This window comes from Diplotaxodon limnothrissa, linkage group LG7, assembly GCF_057381915.1.
Source record: "Diplotaxodon limnothrissa isolate DT_005_m linkage group LG7, D_limnothrissa_male_GT1.1, whole genome shotgun sequence".
Classification (NCBI taxonomy): Eukaryota; Metazoa; Chordata; class Actinopteri; order Cichliformes; family Cichlidae; genus Diplotaxodon; species Diplotaxodon limnothrissa.
In genome coordinates, this window is record NC_140602.1 from 37,907,579 (window position 1) to 37,935,128 (window position 27,550).

Below are 27,550 nucleotides of genomic sequence, written 5' to 3' on the forward strand. Positions count from 1 at the left end.
GCACATCTCCAAGTGTTTATGCTGGTGTATGCATCCGCGCGCACACCAGTATAAAACTTACATTCTGTGTGCAGCTTTTCTGTGTCTCTCTCTTTTGATACATGTGTTTTTGACACTCAATAGTCTGTTTGGTTGTCTTGTTTCGATTTGCGCGTCGTGCCACTGAGCGAAGTCTGAATAATGGTGTCGGATGAGACAGTGCCACCACAAAACTAGCCCGGCTGTTGTGTAATCACCAGGCTCACACACACGTGCCCCGTCTGTGTATCACAATACATGGAACAGATGGCGGGGAGGGTGTTAAATAAACACAAATACACGCTCATTATCAGCTTGGGTTACAGGCAGCTGCTGCCGCTCATTTTGCCTTTGACATAGATGTCCTATAAAATCGCATCCCGATGAACACTTCACATAGAAGGGTGAAAACCAAATCACAGCAAGGCAACCAAACAAGTCATTTCGGATGCGGCGGGGTATTGGGAGTGGACAGTTGGGGTTAAATAATGTGAGGGCTCAGCTCGTTCTAATCACTCCCCTGAATGGTACACGCTAAATCTAAAATGCAATCTGCCACAGCTGGCAAAGAGATGAAAGGAACACAACATTGTAAATACAATAGATACAGTACATCAGCACATCAATGCAGGTGTACATGCACATTTGAGTCCAGAGACATAAATACAAGCACGCAAAGACACCCATAGCTATACAGCGACTGATCCTGGAAAAAGCAAAGCATTAGGCCTGCAGTGCTTTTCTTTCTGGCACTAAGCTCTTGTTCTGATGCTGAGGAGCTCTTAACTTGACCAGCATTAATAGATGGCCACTAAATGCCCCATGTCTTCTAGATTATTTCATAATATCTAGCGCAAAACTTGTGTAAATGATTAACTCCTTCTTACTTCAACCATGAGAGGATAAGATGTGATATGACACCCGTGACACATATTAAGTGTCAGAAAAGGAGAAAAACAAAACAGCAGAACTTACAATGATTGCCTTAATATGCCTTGTCTTGTTTTGACTACCCACCCAAACCCCACCTCCCTATGCCCCTAAAAAACACAAAACAATATTACAGAGAAGACTGGACCGGTGACTGTTTCCAATTTCTGTTTAATGAATGACCTCATTCTTTTCTCCACTACTCTAAATCAAACACAGGCACCTATGAGCACGTGGCACTTGTTTTGGATCTGCTGCATTTTTTAAACATTACCCATTTTAATTGATCTCATTGCACTGCTTTAGCTTGCCCCTTTCAATCTCCCCACATGTTTGTGAACTTGTTATAGTGATTCATAAAGGTCTGGCTTACTGAACCGCACAGCAAAACCATCTGATAAATAACATCCGATGGTGTGTCAATGCTAAACCATCAAGTTTAAACTCTCACTCTGCAATCTTTCACCGACTCTGCCACCAGCTCTTAATATGACTCTTCCTTTACCCGTCCTCTGTATAAAGTCATGCCACCACTGCTGCACAACTACACCAGTCGATTAGCTCATTGTCAGTGACTGTAATGGACTTTTGGACACAATGCCCCCATGGCGTTTGGTGCGCTGTCCCTACTCCATCACAGTCACATTGACTGACCCGTCTGCACGGGCAGACACCAAAGGTCAACTTTCTGCAACAATGCCCCAGGTCTGCCCAGCACTCAGAGCCCAAAGACAGTGGGTAAGAGTATGGCTGTTAATTGAATTTATGGCATTTTAGGTGCACAAAGTCCACCAGCTTGCTTGTTGAGCCATCAACCACAATGATTGAGTAATCTGACCAAAGTGTTTGAGTGTTTACAACATGCATGATTATGTTCCTGCTCTTCTAGTCTCTGCTGAGTACATAACTGAGGGATGTAACTGGGATGTTAATTGTAATAATCTAGCTTTAATACTTTGATTTTGCTCATAATCAAACCAATTACCATGGTCTTCATGAGACGTCACCTCAGTTGTTGTTCTGTTTGTTTGGCAAAACAGGGGCTAAAGCTTTAGTGCTGCTAAAGCCAGTTCCTAGAGGGCCACCAGCTTCTCAGACCAACACCATGTCCCAACAAGACATTTCCATTAGGCACTGCATTACCATCACTCCGTCAATTGCTTTCTCCATGCACCTCAGGAAGTGGCTCTCTGTGGAGAAAGCACGGAGGATTGCAAACACTTCTCCCTCCACCTTTCACATCCCAGCATGTGCTGGCCTGCATTAGCACACTCGGATGGGCCTGTTGCTGTGCAGTGGGGGACATGTGACATTGAGATATCAGAGTTCTGCAACCCTGCCTCCACCCACCATCCTCATACACACACATACAAACAGATATTTTTTTACAGACCTCTCTGGCCTTTCGTTCTCTAACCTACACCCATCAATTCTTGTTTTGCCCTTTGCAGGAGTCCAAGGGCGGAGCCTGCACGAGGTGAGGTGGCAAGTGATACATTTTTGACCTTCCACTTCATGAGATCGGCTTCATTGACATTCGGATACAAGTGCTCGTTTCCACTGCCTCTCCCTTCCCCCACCACCAAGCCAGCTATAATGCCAAGCATGTCGAATCACTTTAGCATCAAAATACCAACAGTCATCTCCCCCGTCCTCTCTCTCCTGCTAACTCCTTACCCCTCGCTTTCTCTCCCCCAACAACCCTGACTGTCCATTTCCCTTTCTCTCCCCTCTGTTTATCCTCCTCTGGGGGTGGAGGGGGGGGGGGGGGGGGGGGGGGGCGCACAGAGTGGGATGATCTGTCGCTGCCACTGCCTTTCCAAAATCCCATTGACAAGGACAGAAGCAATCTCATTTTTGTTTATGATGGAGATGTTTGTAATAGACAAAACAGACAAAATGAGAATGTCTACCTCCACAAAGTCAAACTCTACATTGAAACTGCAAAGATACATTACAGGTTATTAAACGCTTCTGCATTCTTGTTACTTTCAATCGTGACTTAAGCCATGCTGGATGTTGCAAGCGAAGGATAGGAACAGGGAAACCATGGCCCAGAGAAAAAATAAGACTTTTGACCTCTTCCTTCTGTCTGGCCTCATCCAAATATCTTAGGTTCATCCAGATGCTAAATGGTAGCTTTCAAGATTCTTCATCATCTTAGAAAACAGAGAAAAAACAAAACAGGCGCCACAACAGATGGTATTTCTCAAAATCATGTCTTTTCACTCTCATTGTTTATTATGGTTATCTATCAAACATGGCTTTTTTCCACTGGGAGTAAATATTTTTGTCCATTGTACTTGCATGATTTATCCAAGCCTGTAGCATATTATTCTGCACATAAAAAACACAATTCTCACTGATTTTTTGAAGAGTATAGTACAGTAAATAATGGCTAAGTGTCCTTTTGTAAATGACACATGCAATTTTCTTGTATCTTGGTGCTTTGATGTTTGTGCATGGTTAGATGAGGCCAGTGCCCCTCAACACTTAGTCAGCCTGTCTAATATAAACAGGGCACTTTGGATCACGCTCAAGGATCCAGAAAAGCTGCACTGCAGGCTGATTCAGATGTTTCTATCAGCTAGCCATAGCAGAGATACAATCAGGAGTGAGATATCTGGGTCAAGATGCACGCATTCATTTATATTCATGCCATTGGTTAATTTGCCCATATATTCCAGAAGAAACCGACGTGCTTGGCTGTCATTAACATACTGTTCTGTGTTAGGCAACATGGGGCCTCAAGAATGAGAACTTGCTTATTCATGTTTAATTGAAGTTAATAAAAAATGCAGGGTTTATTTTTTTTTCCTCCATCTTTTTCATGCAGATGCAAAGCCTCACATACTGTACTGTTACTCTCACTCAAGGGGTCAAAATAAATTCCAAGGACAGCTGGCAGGATGAAGTTTCACCTTATCTACGTAAACTGTCTCTGAGAGAATATATTATCTATAGTCTAAATATAACGCAGCAGTAAATAAAAAAAAAAACCAAGTGCTTTCTGCTGAACTCCTCACTGTTTTTAAAGGGGGGGGGGGGCAATGGATAATTTGTATTCCACTGTAAGATTAATTAGGCATTCAATTATTCTGTACTCCTGATAATTTACATTTAAATGCTGCTTCCAGTGCACAACCAAGATTTAAATTTAAACTCAGAGCCTTTGAGAATCTGAGCTCAGGTAATTATTCAAGTTCAACTCCCAGTCCTCAACTCCAGCACCCATATTTCCACTGTGGAGATGATAATGACCGCACCACAGCGACGATATGACAACTCCTGTCCATCCCCCATGTCCACGGCTGCCCACTCTTTTCACTCACCAATGGGTCTGAGCTGTAACAATAAGCTAGCATTTCACTCTGATGGTGCTGCTCTGGGATTAAGGGCTCAGAGAGTTATCAAAGGCTTAGTCACTCTGATTTCTAGTGACCCACCGAGGATGGCTGCGGATGGCATTCAGTACCAGCACAGAGACCTCCACCTCTGCAGATGCATTCTAGCTGCTGTGGCAGCTGGCCACCAGGGGCCATGTCACTTTAGGGAATCCCATGGGACCAGATGGACAGTATTTAGTGAATCCTCCTTAGATAAAAGGACTAGCTGAGAGATTATTAGAGAGCAATACAAAAAGAACATGAAGGGCAAATGTGAGGACACACACACACAAACCTCCTATCACAAAAATCAATACATAAATATCAATTATGGGGGAACTGATGGCTCAACTAATTAAGGTGTTAATTGTGGGAATTAAATTTAACACCAGAATCTATTTAGCTATCTGGCGAATTTTAGTTTCTTTATATTTTAGTCTTAACATTGTGATATTTTTCGCTGTATTGCATTTCATCCACACACACACACACACACACACACACACACACACACACACACACACACACACACACACACACACACACACACACACACAAAAACTCAAACATCTAATTAACTCTAAAGTTTGGCAGTTCTTATCGTAGTGAGGACAAACACCAGTGCTCTGGCTATAAGTAAACCACATACAACTAAAAACACGCAGAAATTAACTGGGCTTAGCATGAGATGAGTTGTGATTCTTCGAATTTGTGTATTAAAAATATAAAAATAACTTGTCTGTCCCGATGAATGGGGTTCAGGACCCATAAACTGCAGCTTAGTTACTTCTAGCCCTGTTGGCTTCTGACCTAGCAGGAAGCAGCCGGGAACAGCACTGACTCCAGCCAGCCAATTAGAGAGCAGGGAGCACGAAGCACACTGAGGCTAACGAGCTCCCTCCCTATGACCCTCCTCACCTCTTCAGGACTCCACGATGGGAAATATGAGGAGCCGGGAGCCACTTTAACTAGACATTAACCCCACTTCCCCACTCCAACCGCTACTCTAAAACCCTGCTGTGTGACCACAAGGTCCACAAACACATGCTGCCTCTCTCCAGAGGCCCACCACATGGAGTATTTCTGCAGAACTAATTCTGAAAAGCAACACACAGAAAAAACAATGAGCAAGTAAACACATATTTCTTGCAAGGAGATGGAGCTGTGTCACTAGCCCTACAGTTTACGCTGGGCTGGTTCTAAGTGGAGGGATAATGAAGCCTCTTTCCATGTAGTCAGAATAGAAAACGGGTTCCAAATGAATTGGCAGGATTTGTGAGGCAGTGAGATAATTCTGAGGCACTGCAATGAAACAGGGCTGCATTAAACACTAATGCTGCTTGGTATTATGTGTAATTGTTACTTATTAAAACATAATCAATAGAGAGTTAGAAATCACAAGATAACAATACACCTGGAGGGTTAATCTCTGCAGGTAGTGCCGGATACTCAAGATTGAGTTTCTGGTGCATCAGTCACATCCAGAACTAATGAAATAACAAGAGAGGGAGCCAGTCATGATCATCTATGTCCAACATCCCCACCCCCTTTTCTCTCCAGGCAGAATTGGTCCTGTCATTTGGACCCTCCAAACACGGACCATATGCGAGTTCAGCCCTGGCAATCAGACTGCATTGTGGAACAGGCAGCTGAGTTCATCAGGAAAAAATTAGCCCACCGCTCTACAGGCCTCGCTCCCATTGGCCAGTCACGAGGCCTGCTCCGTTTGAGGGCACCCCAGACATTCCTGCGGATAATCTTTTCCATTCCTCTGCTCAGCTTGGTGAGGACAGACCAAATCACAGCACAAGGCTTGCATTGTGAAGGCCTTTTTCAAAAAGCTCTGTTTTCAATGCTGTCTCTCTTTTACACTCGCTAACCTCATGCACCACATTTCCAAAATAGAAAAAAATAATATCCCATCATGACTTCTTGTTCTCATTAAAAAGCAACAGAAAAAAAAGTGAAAAGAGGCCCTAAATGTTTTGCCTTTTTTCTAACATTATCCTGTGGAAAAGTGAGGTCTTGAATACTACATTTCTCACGGTCCCTTTCCAGTAAAAGTTTGTTTTTGAAAAGCCCAAACAATGTAAAACCACTGAAACCGGAGCCGAGCCACATCAGTGTGCTGCCCGGAGTTCAGCAGATCACTGCTGAATACAGCTCCCCCGGGCGAGGCTCGCAAGCCTTCCCAGAAACCTGCTGCTTGGTCACCCCTACACGCCTCACGCCCCCCACAGCAACTTGTCATTGTGGCCATAGTTGGGCAGCTGGAACATCATGATTGGAAGACAATCACACAATCTAGGGGCACTGGTGAATTTATAGAAACATATTCCATAATTAGACCCACAGATTATTACAGAGTCTATAAACTTAGACTCCAGAGCGGCTAGCCACCCCTCTGCTGCTATGACTTAACAGTTAGGTAACTTTCTCTGGAGGTATCCAGTGCTCTTGGCTGCTTAACACACCACCGATTTACTTTAACAACTCATGCGAGAATAGCAACAAGAAAAGAAACTTCACTCCCCTAACTCCTCCTCTCTTCTCTATTTGCCCCTGAGTCTGACACAGACAAAATAATCTAATGTTACTTGTAACCTGGTGTCCTACCAGTCTTAAAATAGCCACAACACAAAGACGTAAAACCTTTAACATATTTCAGTGAGACTACACAACTTATCCAGATGGTCCCAATTGTTCGGAAAACACATCCACCCTCATTATTAAACTCTGACAGTAAAATATGTTGCAATCAATCAAGACAACTCTGCAAAATACACAAAGATGGGGGCGAGGTTGGTAGAATAACTGTGCACCTCATCGTGCTGAAACTTGTCCATATGAAAGTATTTGCCTGTGAAAGAGAGGGTAGTGGGTTCTCATTTTCTCCCCCCTTCACAGAGCAGGAAGAGAAAAGAAGACAGTTAAGATTTACTATTGATTTTGAAAAAAATATAAAAACCAATAATATTTTAAATAAATACACAAACTATGGTTAAAAAACAAAACAAGACGCAGACTCCCTCCGTGAACACTTGGCCAGTGAATTTTTGGATATAAAATACCATCTCTTCAAGATTCTACTTTAATAGTTAGCAGTGTAAAATTTTGCAAGAATTCACCTATAATTTATTCAATACTGCCAACACTGTGCAGTCACAGTGACCTTGACCTTTAACCACCAAATTCAAACCCGTTTACCTTTTAGCACATGGTGTACGTTTATGCCAGGTGTAATGAAATTCTCTCCATGGCGTTCGTGGTTTGCACAAGAGTGTGACAGACATGAGGTGACAGTGACCTTGACTGCTTATGAGGAAAATCTAAGCATTCCCTCAAGAGTTAAAGTGACTGTTTGTTCTAAATTGCATGGCATCATTTAAGAAATACAATAATATGAGAATAGCATGCAGATGGACAACAAAACCCACAAAGCTTAGGTCACAATTTGCACAAGCATTGAGGTATAAATCTTGTATACAACATGAACAATATTATTCCATTCAAAATTTCCCGTCTTTTGAGCCCTTTCAGTGTTTCAAGGATAACAATGTGTCTCATTCTCAAGGGAAAACGTTTACTGCAGTAACAACTACAACAAGACAAAGAAATGAATAAAATTAGTGTAATCTTATTATTAAATTGGATTGCATCTTTTCTTCTTTTGGATCACTGTCAGATTTAATAAGACGATTTAAAATGTGGAAAGTCCTAAAGGCAATTTTGATGCAGACTTGAAAGAAACATGCATGGATACTATCTTTGGTTATCACACACAGATTGTACAACAAGACTGATCAGATTTTGTAGTTAAGCAAAACTTATGATTCAAAGCCTTGAACTTTTTGTTTCGAATTGTGTTGGTAATCCTTAAAAAGGAAAAAAAACCCACAAATTTACTGATTATAGAACTATTTGAGTTTTTGGACATGAGGTGTTTTCCCTAGCTTTGAAAACGTATCAACAGTTCTCGAATGTTTAATAAGATTTACTCGTTATTTTTTAAATCCAATATACCACCTCAATAAATGAATTCCTCAGATGCATCTGAGAGCACTTAATAAGAAAAAAAGGGGGGGGATCAAACAAAACAGGATAGAATTATGATTAATTTGCAGTTCAGTGCAAAATGAAACAAAATAATCAAAACTCTGAGCTAATTTGTTTCTAAAAGGAAACGGATTTCTTTCAGAAAATGTTTGTATTCTCCAACAACAGAAGGCTAAAAAAATAAAGGTTTTTGCTTAGGAAAATTGTTTCAGAACTAATAAAAAATTTTTAGATTTCGATTTTAGAACACTTCTACTTTGTGCAGAAGAATCAAACAGATGTTCTCAGAGGTTGTTTGTTTTTTTATAGTGTATGTTGAAGTGACTTTGTCCTAGCACACAAGTCATGCTCTCATCACAAGGCAGGCAGCTCAGCTGGTAACAGCACTGATAATGCTGAATGAGGGAGCCTCAGGGATGGAATGATAAATGTATCAGCATTAACCACATGTTCTGCACAGTTTGGACCCCTATTCATTAGCCACATACCAGACAGTTCAGTTCAGAATACCCACTGATGTCAGCCTCTGCTTGTCTGAGAGGGCCGACTGAGATGGTGGGAGGAAGGGGGCCATTCTCAGAGCACCTCTGTTAACTTGTCCATCATTGGGGCTCCACATGCAAAGACACCATTAATCATAAAAACCAGACGGAACACTGCCTCCTGAAAGGGTCCCCGAGCCACACCTCAAACCAGAGGTTGTGAGGCGTATACATGTATGTGCATCAGGTTTGGAGATGACTTCTTACCTGTTAGATTGCACAGTGTATTCCCTCATATTTTCCCCAAGATCAAACAAAAGAACAAAGCAACATAGTATCAACAAGAAGTTTAACAAGTTGGTGTTACCTGAGGATAGACGGCGGTCATGGAGGGGGCACACACCACTAAAACAGGAACAAGCGTCACCTGAGCGACCTCGCTGCATCGGAGGAGCTAGAGAGCACTGGGGCTTCAAGAACCCTGTAATGAAAGAAATACAGAGAAATTAAACACAAAAGACAGGAGGAATATGGAGAAGATGATAAAGCAGATTAAACTTTGACATTACAGTGATTGGGCCATCATCAGCACCAGCATACTGTTCAAAATGTATAGCTTTGTCACCTCTTGGCCAGGACTCCCTTGAAAAAGAGGTTTTTAAGCTCAATGGGACTTTTCCTGGTTAAATAAAGGTTACTAATAATAAAATTTGTAATCAGGTGTACATCACCCTAAACACCTCTCTTGTGGCACTGAGCCAGCTCACTGCCCATGAGTTTTGTATGTCTGTATCCAGCCTTGAAGGCTCCACAGAGTGGACAGAACCTGCAGAGCGCTGGCTAGGGCTGGTTTGTGGAAAGGCAAAAGGCTTTTGGGCACAGCACTAAGGTTAGCAGCTCTGTGTGGTCAAAATGCCAGAGTAAGTTGGGGTGCCTGAAGGGGATGGAGGAGGCCGTCATACTGTCTGTCTCAGGGGTCGCAGTGGTCATTTTCAATAGGGAAGCCATTATCTGGCACAATAAGGCAACTGAGGATGCTGTATGCCCTCCAGGCAAGTGCTCACAAGTCACTGACATCATCCAGCAAAGAAAAGCTCAACAAACAAATCTAGATTGTTCAAAACAGCAATGTTTGGAGAAATCTGTCCTGAATTATAGAACCCTAATACTATCCCAAAGTCCTCAATTTGATGAACTTAAAACAAAATAGAGAAGAATACAGGAGGTTCATGATGGAGCTTAAAGAACTACAAATCTATTAATATCAAATTACAAAAATGTCCCAGACTGAGTAGCACTAACCTTTATGATTGATGATGATACCATTTTTTATTATTTCTTATAAATGGACTGAAAGTGGAATATGAGTGGTATTTTGCTTCACCTACAACGCAGCCAAAAGGAAAACCTGTGTGTGCAGAGAAGCAGTCGCTCCATCTTTATTGACAGGGTAGCTCAAGCAGATCTTATTGGCATTAGAGGACCTCTGCAAATCCAAACTTTATTCACTCCTTAGGAGGACTTTTGGATTTTCTGCAAACATCAAGAGCAGCAAGGGGAAGAGCCCTCCCCATCGCTGTTGTCTGAGCCCAATAAAGCTCCTTTATTACCACCATGAAAAACATGTCACTCCAGATGAGCTCAGAGAATGACATTTAAAACAGGCAAAGAGATATTGAATTAGTTCCCCATGATAAGCTGTCTGAGATGCTGATATTTATTTTTCCTGCTTTTAAGGGTGTACCATGTGGAAGTGCATGTGCAATCATATGGACATGTGAGCAGGTGGGGCTTTCTTATTCGACACATTCATTAGTATTACAGATGATTCAGGGACTGGCAAGATAATTCAAGTCTGGATCAGTCAGAGCAAAGAGACAGACTGAGGTCATCTTGAATATCACAAATTAAATAAAACAGGCAAAGAGGAACACATGAAACTAAAATAAAGCCTGTTTATTCTCGTGTCACGCATATCACTTAATGAGCATCATATCATTGTCATCAGATGTTGGAAAATGTCATCTTAAAATAACAGCAAAGAGTCCCGAGCGATTCAGAAAACAATACCCTAACAGACTCTGTGTGTGTGTGTGTGTGTGTGTGTGTGTGTGTGTGTGTGTGTGTGTGTGTGTGTGTGTGATTTGTAAGTGCGCTGTCAATTTAATGGGATTAGTCCAAACCATAATGCAGTTAAATCTTTTACTCTTAGCTTGGAAGCCAAGTATGAGTTAAGATCATTTCAATATGATATACCAGATTATATATTTGTGCAAGCCATCTCATCACCACCCTAACACAGTGACTCAAATCACTTTTATGGCATTATTAATTACAGATAAGAATATTCTATTGTAGACTATGAAATAAATTAACATGACTTTTCTTTTCTTTCCAAGCTGAATAGAAGGACATCAAAATGAATCAACCACACCATTTTTTAACCAAACATACACACAAGAGTAGTTCTTCAGAAGGAACTGTGTCAGGACTCATGGAGAAGGAGAAGAAGGGTGCAAGAGAGGGGGAGGGAGTGAATCTCGGAACACAATAGTTCTGCCATACTCAACCATATTTTTCCCGTCTTTGCCAAATTAAGTTCTTCAAAAACACGACACACTCCCGGTTGAAGAAAGGGGCTGGAGGCCAAACAGTGACACATGGTATAGTGCTTCGAGTAATGTCACTAAACATTAAGGAATTTCCATATGAGCCCTACCTACCTCCCTACCTCCCAGTCAAGTTGCACTTTTCCAAAGTCAGGAGTAAACTAAGGAGACAGCAACACCCACCTCCCACAAAAAAAAAAAAAAAAAAAAAGCCTTACTCTGAAAGCAATCCACTGGAATAATGTTCCCACGAGACAAAGTAATGTTAAAGCAATCTGAAATTTCACTACAGAATAAGGAAGAGGTAAAGACAAAAGAGAGAAAAATTCGTTTGAAGCTGAAAATGATCTCAAAACCTCAATGTGTATTGTAAAAACACCTACCATATATCAAAAAAATGGTTTAAAAAAAAAAAAAGAAAAAAAAAGAAGGAAGAAAAACTAAGTTGGTTACGTTGCTGCTGATAAAAAACTTGAGTTTAAATCTCAAAAACATAATTAAAAGGAATGAATCATCAAATGTTTAGTTGGCAGCTGTAAAAATACTTCAAGAATGATACATTTGACAGGAATCCGTCTTTTTTTTTTCTTTCTGTTGGCTCGATAAATCATTTTGAGTGAAGGGCTTTACATTTTAAACCCTGAAGGACTTGATGAAAGTGTACGACATGTATGTGCAGGTTCCGGACCTGCTGTTGTAAAAGGTAAGGTTGGTACATGTCTCGTCATTAAATCTTCTCCAGCACTGCATCATTATGCCTTAGTTCATATACTCAAGCAGGATCTTGATTACTAAAGTGTTTGATCTTGCACTTCATTTCTAAGCGGCAAGGATCTCATTGGCTTTAATAACTGCATGATCCAATCTTCCAGGGACAAGCTCAAAACCTTCCTTTAACAGCCAATCGGCATTATCCTTTCCAGCCATCATGGGGGATCAGGGCAATGTAAACACGCTGGGAGTTTCCTCATTAAAGACAGCCTGCTAATGAAATCCCATCCAGCATTTACAACCTTGTGCTAATGAAGGCAAGCCTTTGAGATGTTCTGCTAATGAAAGAAGGGCTTTTTATTGATATAAAGCTAATAAAAGAAAGGCTTAATGACAAGGTTCTAATGAAACAAAGGTGTGTAAATGTGGCGTTATAACAAAACCCACTGATAAGGTGAAATCTGCAGCATTTTCATTTAAGCACATTTTTTATTTACTGCAGATAAACAAATGACTAGGTCTCCAGAATTTACAAGACCTCACAAACTGGGGCCTGTTGAAGAAAATGCATTCAAGCATTTATGAGTTTAAGGGTTCCTAGCTGAATTCTCCTGAAGAGTAAGGATTGTTCATGTCCTACAGTATGTTGCCAGGGTGAACAAGCCCAAGGTCAAAGTTCATTGGCCCGCTAATGCATCTCCAAGGTGCAATAAAAAAGCCCTTCCTTTATGGGACTTCAGGGGCTAAGATCCTGATAGAGTGCTTGGAAGGATGGGACAGCGGGGGCCATCAACCGTTACTGTTACCATCATGACTGGCACCTTCGGCTGAAGGAGGCCTCAAACCTCCATGCACAGAAGGAGATTTCAACTGCTCAATTGTGTTTGCCGACATGTACTTGAGATATGTATTTTACTGAATTCTCTGTGTATAAAATAGCATACAATTACACTGATTATGCTGTTCCAAGTCCTTCTGTTTTTTTTGTTTGTCTTACATCGGTTTATTGATTTTTAAAAATCCCCATTTTTAAGCCCCACCTTAAGCTAAATTATTTTTTTTTTTTTCTGTGCTCATGATATAAATGTATTTTTTTTAAATTTATTAATTAATCATGAAATTAATTGGCCCGGTCTTATGTTAGCACTATGTCAGAGGTTACTGTAACACACTGTGTTTATATTTTAAATGACACACATCAAGCGTAGCTATTTACTTTCATCTGATTTCCATCATCCACCTACATCGCCTCCTTATGCCTGTAGTTACCATTCAATAAAACAAATCCTGTGTACAGACGCAAATCTTTTTTTCCCCCATCTGTTTAGATATATAAGATGCAAGATCCATCCACTGATAATCAAACATTTCTTGAGTGAAGCATTTCTCTCAGAAATGACAGGAATGCTGCCCTTATTTGTTGATCATCAGCCTGTCCCTGCGTGTATTTGCTTCATCAGCAAACTGTCTTCCCTCCCACTAGATGAAATCTATTTTGAAGAAGGAAGCCGTGCAAAAACATGTCATTAAACTTGCATTTATCTCAGCCAGAGCAAAGTCTGGGCAGATCTATTACGACAACAAAGCCAAAAAAAATAAAAAAAAAATCAATGATCTCTAGAAGCCATACCTACTTGCTGATAATAGCAGGATGCTTGTTCAAAAAATAGCTATGACATATTTTACAAACTTGGAAATAATGCACTTGTTGTTTTTACATGCCTCTCTGTATTGATTACATGCCCTCATTCAGTTTCAGAAACACTACCTCTGGGCTAAAATTTCACCTTAGCTTCGACCACGTTAGACAGGTGTTAAACTTTCCACATTCGTGAGTATGCAAGCGCCCATTTGGGTCCAAGTGGGTACATTTTAGTGAATGCAGGCTTCTGAGCAGACCTGTCTAACCGTCTGGTGACTGAACAGGCACTATACATGCACCTTTTTAGCAGGACCTCAAGTGGACTTGGGGAGAAAAAACATATAAGAGGAATTCCTACTTCCCTGGAATATAATCCCCCTGTTAGTGAAACCTCAGGGGTCCCTGAGTATCCAAACCAGACAGAGGTCAGTGAAAGACCTTATCACACACTTGTAGGATTTGCAGGCCTCTGCTATGTATTTAATTTCTAGCCTAAAACAATAAGTTCCTTTTATCAGTGCTGATTTGGCTTATAAGCAGAGAAACTGAAATCTAAATCAAAAATTTGCAGATTCTGTAGGTTAATGACTTGCTCTTCCTTCCGATTATGAGGCTTATTTTAGTCACAATGAACGGTTAAGAAAAAATCTGCTGACACAGACCTGTGAAGACCTTGGCAGGAAGACATAATTTTCAGGTTCAGCCACAACAAGCCTAGATTATTTGTAGCAAAACTACCTTTGGAAGGAAGTTTATTAATCATAACTGAAAAACAACAACAACAACAACAAAGAAAAGAAAAAACTGCGACTAAAATCTGCAACACCTTTTTTTTTTTTTTACTTTTAAGTTGTGAGTCACAAAACCAACTGCTGCTGAGGTCTGGACTGGCAATAAAAAAAGTTAACTGGACAGCTTTATTGAATGACTTATTAAGCGACTGTGTTTTGTGAGACCTAAACTGAGGTGCTTTTGAAATGAACAAGAGCACCTTTCTGTAACGGTTCTTAAAAAAAACCAAAAAAAAACCCAACATGCCTTCCTACATTGTCTGAAACTGAGTCTGCACTTTCACACAGTCAGGATAATGAAGCTGCCCTGGTGTCACATTCGAAGCTGCAAAGCCTCTATAGAAAAGGTAGAACTGACATGAATGACCTTTTTTAAAACAGTAACATTAGGGCTGTTATTGAGAAGCCTGTCTGTCTATAACCTATAGCCTTTTTCTAGTTTTGATAACTTTTGTTCTCTAAATATAATTGACGGAAAAAACTTTTGCTTAATCAATAGAGAAAGGTAAATATACAGGTAATTGCATTAGTTGGTATTGGAATGTTAAGCAACAAAACCAAAAGCAATAACTGACATATCTATTTGTCCTTTCATTTATACATAATTTGGGTACAAGTAATCAAACCCACCACCTCCATCAATACAAGCTGTTGGATTGATTGTTGTTCTCAATATATGCCATACTTTCCTTCCATAAACTTTAATGTTCTGACACAAGAGTTGTGTGACAATTCAACGCAAATGACAGATGGAAGTGTTTAGGCATAGCCTCCATTTCACCTGACCACTCAGTAGGGTTTCTAACCAGTTACCACCAGTCCAACAGCTGCTGGTTGCCAGTACATTTGCAGAGGAGTGTGCACTACAATCTACACCACCTTGTTGGCTCTTAAATGTGTTGGACTAGAACACTTTTGCTTTTTTACTTCCATATCGACCTTATAATCACAAGGCATGACATTTGCTAGTCATGCTGATAAGAATGTGCATCACTGTCTGCACATAACTCTCAACCAGAGCTCAACACAACAAGCAGCAACTCTGCTTTATGTTTCTTTACTTGTTGCGTTGAATTCTGCAGGACTAAAGTTTGCAGAAAGACCCAAAATAAAAGCCATGCATTGTTTGCCAATATATTTATAGAATGACTCAAACTTAACTGAAAGCTTCCAACAGGCAGGCATGTGCAATTTTCTTTTTCTTTTCTTTCCTTCTTTTATTTTTGCATAAAACATCCCAAAGCAGTAGTGTTTAGCAGAGAGGACACAAATGCAGCAGTTCATGTTCACATCTAAGAGTTCTAGGTTTCACTTAGTGTGATGTGATGAAGCCAGCAGAAGGCCTCTGATGAGCGGACAGACAGAGGCAGGAAGAAAAACTAAGAGTGTAGTAAATGAGGTTAGAGGGGAAGGGGGGGGGGGTTCAAAGGCTACTTGTGTACGTCAGAACCTTTCTCCAGGGCAAATAGGGGAACAAGGGTCTCACTGCCGCCCAGCAGCCAGAGTAGCTCCTTGGGCAAACGACTCTAATCAAATTTGTGTGATTGGACTCAAAAAAAGCTGTAAGGGTAAAAGAGGCTCCTTTCACGCAGGAAGGACACAAGGAAGCATTTAAAAATCTACTATCCCTCTGCTGATCTTTACAGTAGCCGTTCACATGACGGACTATCTGCCCACACCAGCAGCCCTTGGCAAAGCACACACTGGCCCTTTCTCAGCTGTGAAATATTAGCACCAGAAAGGGAAAGATAAAATTTTGTTTTATGTGCTTCCTCTAATGGATCATGGGTGGAAATTCAGGCCATACTTTGCAGTATTCACCCTGCTCTGCACGGCTTCAGTGTAGCATCAAAAGTGCTATTTTTAGCTGTGATTAATAGTTGCAATTGGACACGGTTCTGGCCTAAGTTCAGGGCCTCGATTTTATTTTTCCTTATCATAGTTGACATTTTAGAGTGATCAAAGAAAATTATGTTAGAAAGTAATGTAAAAAAATGGCTGAAATTATTCAGATTTTTGTATAAAAAAAATTGAAAAAAGAAGCAGTTCATGGTAATAAAATCGATGAGTGGTAAAGGCTGAACCTGTGGGAGCGGACACAAGCTATGTCCGAAGAAGATGTCGTGAGGCATCGCATTGTGGATTGCATCTAAGGTTTATCATTGAGGCCAACAAATACGATTCTTCAGGTTTAATTTGGACAAGTAAATGTGTGTGTCAAGGCACACTGGTACAAATGTTGTTTAAGTTGATGAGAACTGTTTTAGTGGTACCCATATGCATTCAAAAGGTGAAATTCTCTCCACTTTAAAAGGTGTAAGGAAACAGTTTTGTTTATGAAAGAAAGAACGGTTAGAACTTAAGGGACCTGGTGTTTTATTTTGAAAATCTTTATCCCATGCACTAATTTTTACATTGGTTAATTGCATTTTAGTTCATTTCATAAAAAAGAGTGACTCTCCTTCATGTTATTTTTTTCCCTTCAGAAATAAATAACTGTTGAGATACATTTTTTGCATAAAATACAGATTAATTTAATCAGAAGGTATTGGTATAAATTAGTAATACAACAAACTCAAGCCCAGTTTCATTTTATGATACACTCTAGCTTTTATCATAGTTATGTGGGACCTGGGTTACAATGGTACACAGATGAACATTCTGCAGGGAAAATCTAACGCACCAACAGCTGAACAGAGATGCTCTCTGGCAAAATGAAGGTGTGGTACTGTGTAGCGACCTGTGCCCCACTCACTGTCTGCCTGAGTCTTAGCGGAAGGTCCCAGAACACGCTTCCTGTTAGCTTGCTAAATTGTCTCCACACGCCCACGCTTCCATCTCTACAGGAGCACACAGTCTCCCATTAACCACCTCCTGTTGCCTCAGCCTAGTACATCTTCAACCCACATGCCGAGGATGTAAACATGTACAAACAACGATGGTCAAAACAGAAGGAAGGACCTGTGCTGCCACAGACGTCATCTATTCTTCTCTTCTGAACAATATGTTTTATAACTCTGACCCAGATTCAACAATCAAGCTTTACGCTTGCAAGACTTACATTAGCATTTTCTCATTCTCCGTTATTGGTACTTCCAGTCTCATTTGAGCTGACACAGTCAAATTCTAACCAACTCAACAACAGCGAAAAGTTTAGTGTTTTCATGTTGGCTAGAAGAAGCTTTTACTTCTGAAATTACTGATAATAGAGGTTACACGTGGAATGCTTCACAAGACTGTGTAAAAAGCCTTTAACAATCCAGAAATTATTATTTTCAATTTTTACCAGCCTACAACCAAAAGATTGTACAACGTCCTCACATTTTTTCTTTATCATCAGTGAAATAATTTGCTATAAAAGCATTTTTAAAAAAACAAACAAACAAACACGCACACAAGGTAATTTGGAGGTTTTTAGACCCTCATGAATAAGTACATCAGTTTAAAAAATAAGTTATAGCAACATTTCATAAATACTTCAATAACAAAAAAATACATATGTTGAGAAACTGAGTCTCCTATGTGAAATACATTAATGTGAAGTAGTACATAATTCAAAACTTGAAACAAAAACATCTGGTGCTCCAGCTGCTCTGCATGGGTGTGGACCAAAAACCAGCATAACAATAAAAAAAAACAGTGAAATTCATAATACAGTAGAATAAGAATTACACAAGGCAGACCACTTGCAAGACAGTTTCAAAGACAAGGATAAAGTGCACTCTTTGTCTAAAATGCTTCTTTACGTTGGAGCCATTAAATATGAATGGAAAATTATAAAACCAGCAATACTGATTCCAGATTTTTTGACAGGAAAGCTCCATTAGGGTCAGATGACTCCAGATTGAAAAACAAAAACAAAAACAAAACAAAAAACACTTGCATAATCCTGTCCAGGCTTTCAATTCAACATGAAATCAGTTCTAAAATATACACTTCTCATTCAGTATCAATATTTCAGAAAGACCCAAGCTGGACTTAGAAAGAATTGGACAGGAAGAGAGTGCTTATGGAGAAAAGTCAAGTTTTGGAATGAAGAGTTTGGGCCAAAATAACCAGTGGAGACAACGGGGCTCTCTCCAGTATAAGCCTTCATGCATCAGGTCCGATATTATGGACATACCTTAAGTGTGCTGAACCTTAGGGAAACGCAAAAATGCACATATACTGGAATTACCAGAAAACTCATAGCAAATCATAGTTCTTCATTCATGCATACATTTTATATGTAAATATATAATTTATAAGTATATAATAGAGTCTGTGCTCATATATGAACAGTTATAAAAACTTTGGAAAGTCTTAATGAAACTGATTTTCCACCAAAGGTTTAAGTAATCCTCTGATCTTTACCAAATACCTGGAAAGGTTCAGTTTTCCAGGAAAGCTCTGGCTAAAGATCTCAACTTGCTCTTTGGATCTTTACACGTGTAAAAACTTGTGAAATACTATGAGGAACCCAACCTTGCTGAGTCTTTTGGTTCAGCAGTCAAATGCTTACTCTCAACTGCAAACAGGTTCATCTTAATGACTTTTATTACATTTTATAGAAAAATATTACATTCATGCCACAAGCACCACAACTGCATGCGATTCATAATTTTTTCTGTGCTTCATCTCTAATTCTAGACGTCATTTCAGACTTGGTAGGTCAACCCACTGATTGCACTCCTTTGCTTGTAGATCTCAGCTGACATTAGTGGAGTGTATCCTGGATAGGTCGTGAGGCCATTGCAGGGCTAACAGAACGAGACAGACCACCAAGCACACGCTAAACCTATTGGCAATTTAGAATCACTAATTAACTCACCATGCATGTCTTTAGACTTTGGAAGGAAGCTGGAGCACATGGGAAATATCCATGCATTCAGTGACATGTAAAGTGTGTAGTGCTCCATGAGTGAGTAAAACAGCCGAGGCTTGTTATGGGTTGGAGTATTATTCCAAAGCCTGAGTGATCTCTCATGCTCTTCAGGAACAGATGCATGCCACACATTCCAAGAGGCAACCAAATCATTCCAGTTGAGGATATGCCAAGCTGGCTGGAATTACGCTTTCATCCAGATAAGTGTCAGTTTATCCATCTATCATATCCTCCAATCTAAATGGTATTGTTTGAAAAGTAATAAAAACACCACCCCTTTCCTTTTTCTCTTGAAAAGCTTCTGACAGCAATGTTTAGCTTAGCACAGGTCAAACTGACAACACGCACAAAATGTCTACAAATGAATAAGAAAACAAACCTCAATTTGCATGCACGTGCATGACAATCAAATGGAGAACAAGCTTATTGATACTGTTTAAGGGCAGATGGAAGTGTACAGTTCAACTTAGCTTTTACAGAGAAAAAGGAGAAAACATGGAGAAAAGTGTGTTTCCAACACACCTGTAGTGTCAAAGTTAAATGAAAAAGAAAAAAAACTGTTGGTAAAAACTCTAGTAGGCTGTCAAGGACAAGTCATAAATTCAGTAATAACTCTAAGTTGGCGTCACATCTTTTATATGAGAAATGTCTCATTTTTTGAAGTTGGTTTGTTTTAAGTCCATAATCAAGGACAAAGTTGTCAGCTACATTGTTACAAGATATTAACACATCATAAGGAAAAGACAAGTCACTGGATCAGTCATGTAAAGGAGCAGCTGCCAACACGTGGATGGACCACGAGTTGGGAGATAAAATGAGAAAGAAGAGGCAAAAACAAGTGAAAAACAGACAGTGAAAAAACAATGGGAGAGCAAGTCAATGGAGAAAAGGAAAGTGAGAAAGAGAGAAAAAGGGGAGAGACAGCCAGTGGGAGGCATAGAGAACTAGGTCAAGTCACATGACTGGGATTGACTACAGGCAGGATTAAATATCCTACAGCATGTGGTCATTTACACAACAAATGTAGATTTCATTTTATAAATTATTTCTCTTCCATGGGGGAATGAGGCTCAGCATAGCAAGTGTGTAGCTACTCTGTATGCTGGTTGGAAGCGAGGCTTTTCAATGAGCACAAAAACAGAGCATTAAAGACTTGAGCGAGCCGTTCCCTCTGAGACAGGAAACAAAGCGAAAGCCTGCGATAGCATGAAAATGATCATAACAGGAGGGGACACGGTTCCAGCAGGAGATGGTTCCATTGTGACAGGCTAATGGCTGTAACATACACTGCCCATTATCCTGGGTAAATGCAAAGGACAGTGAAATGTTACAAAAACAAAGATGTCACGTATTTTAATCACTTACAGTGTGACAGCAAAAGTGTGCCAGCAAGCCTGAACACGAGGTCTTGAGGAATATATTGATTCATACTCATATTATCGAAAGGCTAAATGCAAAACACACCACATAAACAGCATGGTCCGTTCTAGTGGTGCCTGCATGTATGTGTGTGCAGAAGGAGGCACACCCACCGCTAGGGATGGGTACCGGTGTCCGGTGCCATGATGGCACCGGTTCTGACATAAACGGTAGTAACCAGACCGAAAAGCAGCGCACATTTCGGTGCTTTATTTCGGTGCTTTTTTTTCCTGAGCTGTGATACACTTCTAGCCAATCATTTTACGTTTCCGAGGATAGTAGGCAGGGCCAGGTACGTACGTTCTTTTATGCAGAGCTACAGATTAAAAATGCCCAAGGCGAAGCGGTCAAAAGTCTGGCTGTACTTCACAGCAAAAGATGCAAACTCAGCAGCCTGCAACAAGTGCTTTAAGCTGATACTGTCAAAGGAGGTAACACCTCAAATCCGATGAAACACCTGGCGACGCATAGCGTTTTTTTTTCCCCAAAAACCAAGAAATGCACTGTATTTGATAGCTTGCTGCGAGACCTCACACCGAGCGCATCTACTGCGGTGTGGTGCCTGTTATCGGACCCGGAGTTAGCAACATACCCAAAAACACGAAGAGGAGAGTCCTGGCCCCTAGCCCTGCCAGTGTAGCAGAAATGATGACGGATGATGATGGCAGCAGCAGCCGTTCTTCTCTGCGTGAGTAATTTACGTTGAGTAGGCTAACCACGTTATTAAATTAATGCATGTAAGGTGAACTAGCAAACATCATCATAGCTACATGCGGCTGTCTTCTTGTTTGATGGCAGATACTCCCTTCACCCTGGCCAAAAAGGCTAAAATGACCAAAGAAAAAGAGGGAAACAGCTGAACATGAGCGGTTTTTGGACAAAGTTTGTGTTTTTTCCATTGTTTATGCACTGCTTCCAGCCAAGAGTGATACCATATATGCCCTATAGCTGCAGAAAAGGCTAACATTGTTATCTTTTTACAAAAACCAAATCAAATCAAATCAAATCACTTTTATTGTCACATCACATGTGCAGGTACATTGGTACAGCACATGTGAGTGAAATTCTTGTGTGCGAGCTTCACAAGCAACAGAGTTGTGCAAAATACAATAATGTAAACAAGCAAAATACAAGAATGGCTACATCTGAAACTAATAAATATATGTACAATATATAATAGTATATGCATTTCTGGATGTGTATAGTAAATATTTTCCTACGTGTGTGTGTGTGTGTGTGTGTACACATATTTTACAAATTAAATAGAGTAAACAATAAATAAAATATATAAAATATACAGAGTGAGACATGTGCAAAACAGTGGCATTACTGTACAGTATGGAGTGCATAATGTTAAAGTTCCAGTAGTGAAGCTGAGGTGTCTATGACGTGTTCAGCAGTCTGATGGCCTGGTGAACCAGCTGAACATGAGAGGTTTTTGGACCAATTTTGTGTTCTCCATTCTTTAAGCACCGGTTTGAGCACCGTTTAAGCACCGGCACTGTTTCAAAAGTACCGATTTGGCACCGGTATCGGATAAAACCTAAACGATACCCATCCCTACCCACCGCAGGTCGGCACAACAGGAACCCGGTCCGGCTGCAGGTAGGGGCTGGCTGGGTCGAGGTAATTTAACTTTCAAAATAAGAGCAAAGTGATTGCCCACTAGCAAACCAATTGCAGATGCCACAAAAAAAGTAATAAAAGAAAATGTCAAAACTAGTCATAATCATAATATTTAAGAAGGTTAAGAAGTTAACAGTGGAAATAAAAATTGGTGAAATTTTCACTGACCAAAACAGCCTCCAAATTAAGCTTTTCAATAGTGATCTGGCATCATCATTACTCGGAGCTTGTCTGAATGCAATAGTATGAGTGAGACATTTATAGAGTAATGCAGGATGGCATGTCGCAAGATGCAAAATGTCACTAGTACCCCATCAACCCATCATTTCCACCACCATCCATCCACCCTACTCCACTGAGGAAACTGCAGTTGCCAATCAAGCACAGAACTGCAGGCTAAGCTGGCCATAAGCTCAGTCAATCCCCTGAAGCCCAGTATGTGGAATACCAATCATTCATTCACTGTGACTCTGTGGTCGGTTGAGAAGAGGAGATACACAGCGGAAACATAAGTGTGTGTGTGTGTGTATGTATACGTGTGGGTGGGTGTGAGAGAGAGAGAAAAAAGCTGGTCAATGGACTGAAATCTGTCACTTCCTGTCTAACAGGAGATTCTCCAGCAAATGAAAGCCAATCAATGTGATGTAATGTAACACCAGTATCCAGAACAACATGTGCCCCTTTGGCTCTGATCGGTTTGACCCTCAGGTTTTGAGGTCAGAGGCCCAGCGCTGTGCATTTTCTATCAGACCTACAACAACAGCAAATAAATGATTCATCTGTGACATATCTGACACAAATATTTGGGGAAGCAGAGGCTCAGGAGACAGAGAAAGACGTTTCAGAAGGTTGGTGGTTTGATCCATCAGAGAGTGTGAATGTTAGAACTTCAAATTGAGTAGAAAAGTGCTTCATAAGTGCCAGCCCATTTAAATTCTCTTTCTAAATAAAGTGAAATGGTACAAAGTGTAATTATCTATTTTTAGATTTTGATAATTTCCAACAAATTAATGAGGAATTTAGCTTTGCTTAAGCCTCTTACACAAAAACTCACTAGTTGTAACAGGGATACTAGAATAGAAAATCAGAGTTTGTTTTTTTGCTTGAATTTTTTTTAAATAAGACTGCAAGATATAATCTAATATTTTATTTTGACGTTGTTTATGTTTCCACAGCTCTGCACCTCACAGCGTGTACAGCCTTGGAATTTAAGGTTTATAACTAATTACTTACCCCAAATCTAAACAATCATTTGACTTGGTGTATATATTAGAGTCATTTATGATGTAAAAGTAAAACTCTCTGGTTAACCTTAAAAGAATTATTTGCAGTTTTACCGTGTGCGTGTTTTGTATGTGTGTTTAAGCACTGGCCCTAAGGTGCACAAAAAACGACATCAATAAGAACAAAGCCCTTTTTTGATAGCGTGGGGAGCTCCAGGTTAATAGGTGAGAGGCACCTTTCGGAAGCTACCTAAATGCCATGGATGACCTCACTCGCATGTCTACCTGCAGAAAGCACAAGATATGATGAGCCAGTGAAGCGCAAGACTGCTCCAAAAATACTAAATCTGCCTTCCAGGGTAAAAACTCTTATCTCAAATAACAATTACTGACCAAGAGAGACAGACCGTCATATTTGTTTAGCGCTGAGCAGTGGTGCCCCCTTTCAAAAACTGGGGTCCAAAGGAGCAAAGTTAATTTGGATCAAAGGATGGGCAAGTGGACAAGCCAAAACAAGGTCATTCTGCAGGACCACACAGAGATGTGTGTAAATACAATGGCCTTAAGGCACGTGGACAATGTTTTCTAGTGTAGCTTGATGTCAAGGTAGTGTGTATATCCAATAATCCTCGGTCCCTCCGGCCATTAGATTCAAATTTTAAAGAAAGCACAACCCTCTAACTAAACTCACTACATTTCTATTTTTTCCTTTTTTTTACATGTTCCTCCACTATGAAATGATATCAATATTTAAAATAAGTATTAGAATGCACTGTAAGCTAACATCACACACACACACACACACACACACACTAGTATCATCAACATCAGCATTCCTAGAAGGACGTGCAACTTGTCAGCTCAGCCAGGCAGAAAGATGTAGCTCAGCTGCAGAGTAACGTCGAGGAGAAAAAAGAACACAAAATCACAATCCTCACAGAAACACAAATGACTGACAGCGTATTTGCTGTCAGACACCAGATAATAAAGGAAATTAGATCAACATAAAAACAGGCTGAGCGAGATGATTGTAATAGCTGTAACAAATAATTATGATATTTCCAAGGCCTAAAACTGAGAAATGTTCAGTCAAAGACTATGTTGATTCATTACCTTACTGATTGGAGGCTAACTGCTCTGTATTCCCTATATTTCTCCCTTCATCTTTCCTGATGAAGGATGAAATGCCTGTCATTTATCCCCCCTCTTTATAAGTATCTCTTTCTTCCCCTCCACTCACCATCTCTCTTCCTCTATCCTCCTTTCTTTCTTTCACTGATCACTGCTCTGTTCCTGCCTGTACATACTGTAGCTCTCAAGGGGGCCCCGCATAAGTAAGCCCATCAGAAGGAGCCCAACGATGCATCCCTTTTGATCAGCACAGTTGCCACATTAGCATGTACCTCTGTGCTCTCCTCTGCACTCTAAGAGAGCTACCTTCCTGTCAGCGCTGCCGACCCATGAGGAGCCTTGCTCAGGTAAGACAGAAGGTGCTTAGAGCCCATCTGAATCTTAATCACTAATGAACACAGGCTTGCTTCACCAGTGATGAGAGGGGAGAGAACCGCTCTTGTGATCTCACCGAGGAGACAGACAAAAGCCTGGTTGTGCATCTGTAATGTACTGTAAGGGCCTCTTAGCTGAACAGAGCACTGCAGACTCTGTGAAAACTAAGTGATATAAAGCAAGTTGAGGCGTTGATTAAATACTAAGGTCTTTCGGGCCGACTTGGGATACTACATCTGAAAGGAAGGCTTGTGAAATCATTCTTCGTATTTTTTATTCAATGACAACAAACCACATAAAGAAAAGAAAAAAGAAAGAGAAAATGTTTTAAAAATAACAAAAGCCCGTTTGTGTTTCTGTAATCACACACAGTGGCCCTTTCACAGCTATATCAGAAAAGTGCGCTAGTTCTTTTATTTATATACATATATATGGTATTTTTTTAAGCACTACGAGTAAAAGTTTAAAAAAAGTGGAGGAATGCTTTTCCTTTTTCCTCAGTTTTATGAGGAGCTGTGTTTGGCGCAGGTCTGGCCTGAGTCTGGATCCACAGCCGGGTGCCCTCTCACTTCTCTGCCACTTAATTAGCCCAGCTCAGCACAAAGGGGAGTTGGTCACATGGGCCCAATTTGGGCAGCTATAAAGTCTACAAGGGCTCTACATGCATTACTTTGGGAGTATTTACATGCATGCTGCAAGAAGGTAAGAGACTTTGAAGATGCAAAAAAGAGGAAGAGAAAAAAAAAAGGACACAGAAGAAGTTAAAAGCAGAAAAAAATTAAATGAAAGGAGGGGAGCCTTAAATTCCAGGGAATTTTTCCAGATGTTGCACAAATATGCTGCTGAGGCAATCCAGATGTGCTCACTCTGTTTATTCCCTCCTTCTGCTCACTCTTCCAAGGACTTTGCTTTCTTTGCCTGGCCTCTCTCTCTCTCTCTTTTTTTTTCCAGCCCCTCTACCCCTTCCTCCTCCAAGCAGCACACATCTTTGTTCCCTGATAGTCCCTTTTAAGTGAGGGCTTTAATAGCCCCCACGGCACCTTAGCATCCACTAGATCCTGCAATAAACATCCATTCTCATTCTCTACAGTCCATATGTGTGTGAGTGTGTGTGTGAGTGTGTGTGTGTGTGTGTGTGTGTGTGTGCCACAGAGACGGAGATTAGCTGTCTCTTTTTAATCACTCTTTGGATCAATTAACAATTAACTCTGTTACTAACAATAGCTGCGCTGATGAGGAAAAAAGTCATGCACTGAGTGAAGCAGGACCAAAATAAAGGCAACATGCTTCCTGCTTTCTCTTCCCTGACTTCACACTGATCTGTTTTTCTTTTTTCATTTTCACCCTTACCATCACCTCTCCCTTCCCCTCACTTACATACAATCACTGTCATCTCTGCTGAGCATGCTCCTCTCCCACAGAGTGTGACCCAGCCACAACCCCTGACCTTACTTCTCCCAGACAGCACACTGATTCCCATCTGCTCCACATATACCACTTCATGAATCAGCGTTGGGGACTCCACCCGCAGTACATACACGCTGTAGCATCAGTTAATCATCCCGACGGCATACAAAAGCCAACATGCGTAGACTTGTACACAATGAAATGTGCATGCTCAACCACAGGCAGAAACCGCTTTAGGATCCTCAAATATATTTTTTATAACGTGGCGAGAATAACACCTTCAGCTCGTCATGAAAAACTGACATGAGTCAATGTATATAGTGAAAAATATCTGATATGAAAGCTGAAGACCAAGTGCATGCTTGCGCACACAGACACATCTAAACAGCTGAACACTGCCAATAACAACAACTCAATCGTCAGCCTTCTCCCGTTTCCAGTTCTGGGCTAAAAACAGAAGAACGCATCCCAAATGATAGTTGAACTTGTCAGAGCCGTTCATGCAGGCAACTGTCAGCACTTTGGTATGCAGAATGCTGACGACAAAGACACGGCCGGCACCTGCACGCTTGCCTGTCTGTCTGTCTAGTAAACCTGGTTTTTCAACACTCTTCCCCTAAATAGCACAAACAATATTCTAGATTATGTGGGAGAGTGAAAGAGGAAAAAAAAAAAATCTTACTTCCCTTACTCAGGCAGAGATGTAAAGCCATGTATATAATCCATTTACATTATCCTGAATGTTTTCCTTGGTTGCACAATGAGGGGGTTTTAAATAAGCATTTAACTCGGTATTCACTTGATGCGCTTTCTGCATTCATTCATTCTACTTTAGAGTAGCTAAGTAGCCTTGCTCAGTTAAAAAAAGAAATAAGTGCAC

At 40.6% G+C, this 27,550-nt stretch overlaps 1 protein-coding gene across 4 annotated transcripts in view; it reads right to left on the minus strand.

The window, feature by feature from the left end:
* Nucleotides 1–27,550, minus strand: part of rxraa (retinoid X receptor, alpha a) — a 160,444-nt gene that overhangs the window by 70,252 nt on the left and 62,642 nt on the right. For all 4 annotated transcript variants that reach the window (XM_085359669.1, XM_085359671.1, XM_085359668.1 and 1 more), the window contains one exon: nt 9,240–9,353. In XM_085359669.1, the coding sequence (XP_085215795.1) occupies nt 9,240–9,353 (114 nt within the window). The remainder of the gene's footprint in view (nt 1–9,239; nt 9,354–27,550) is intronic.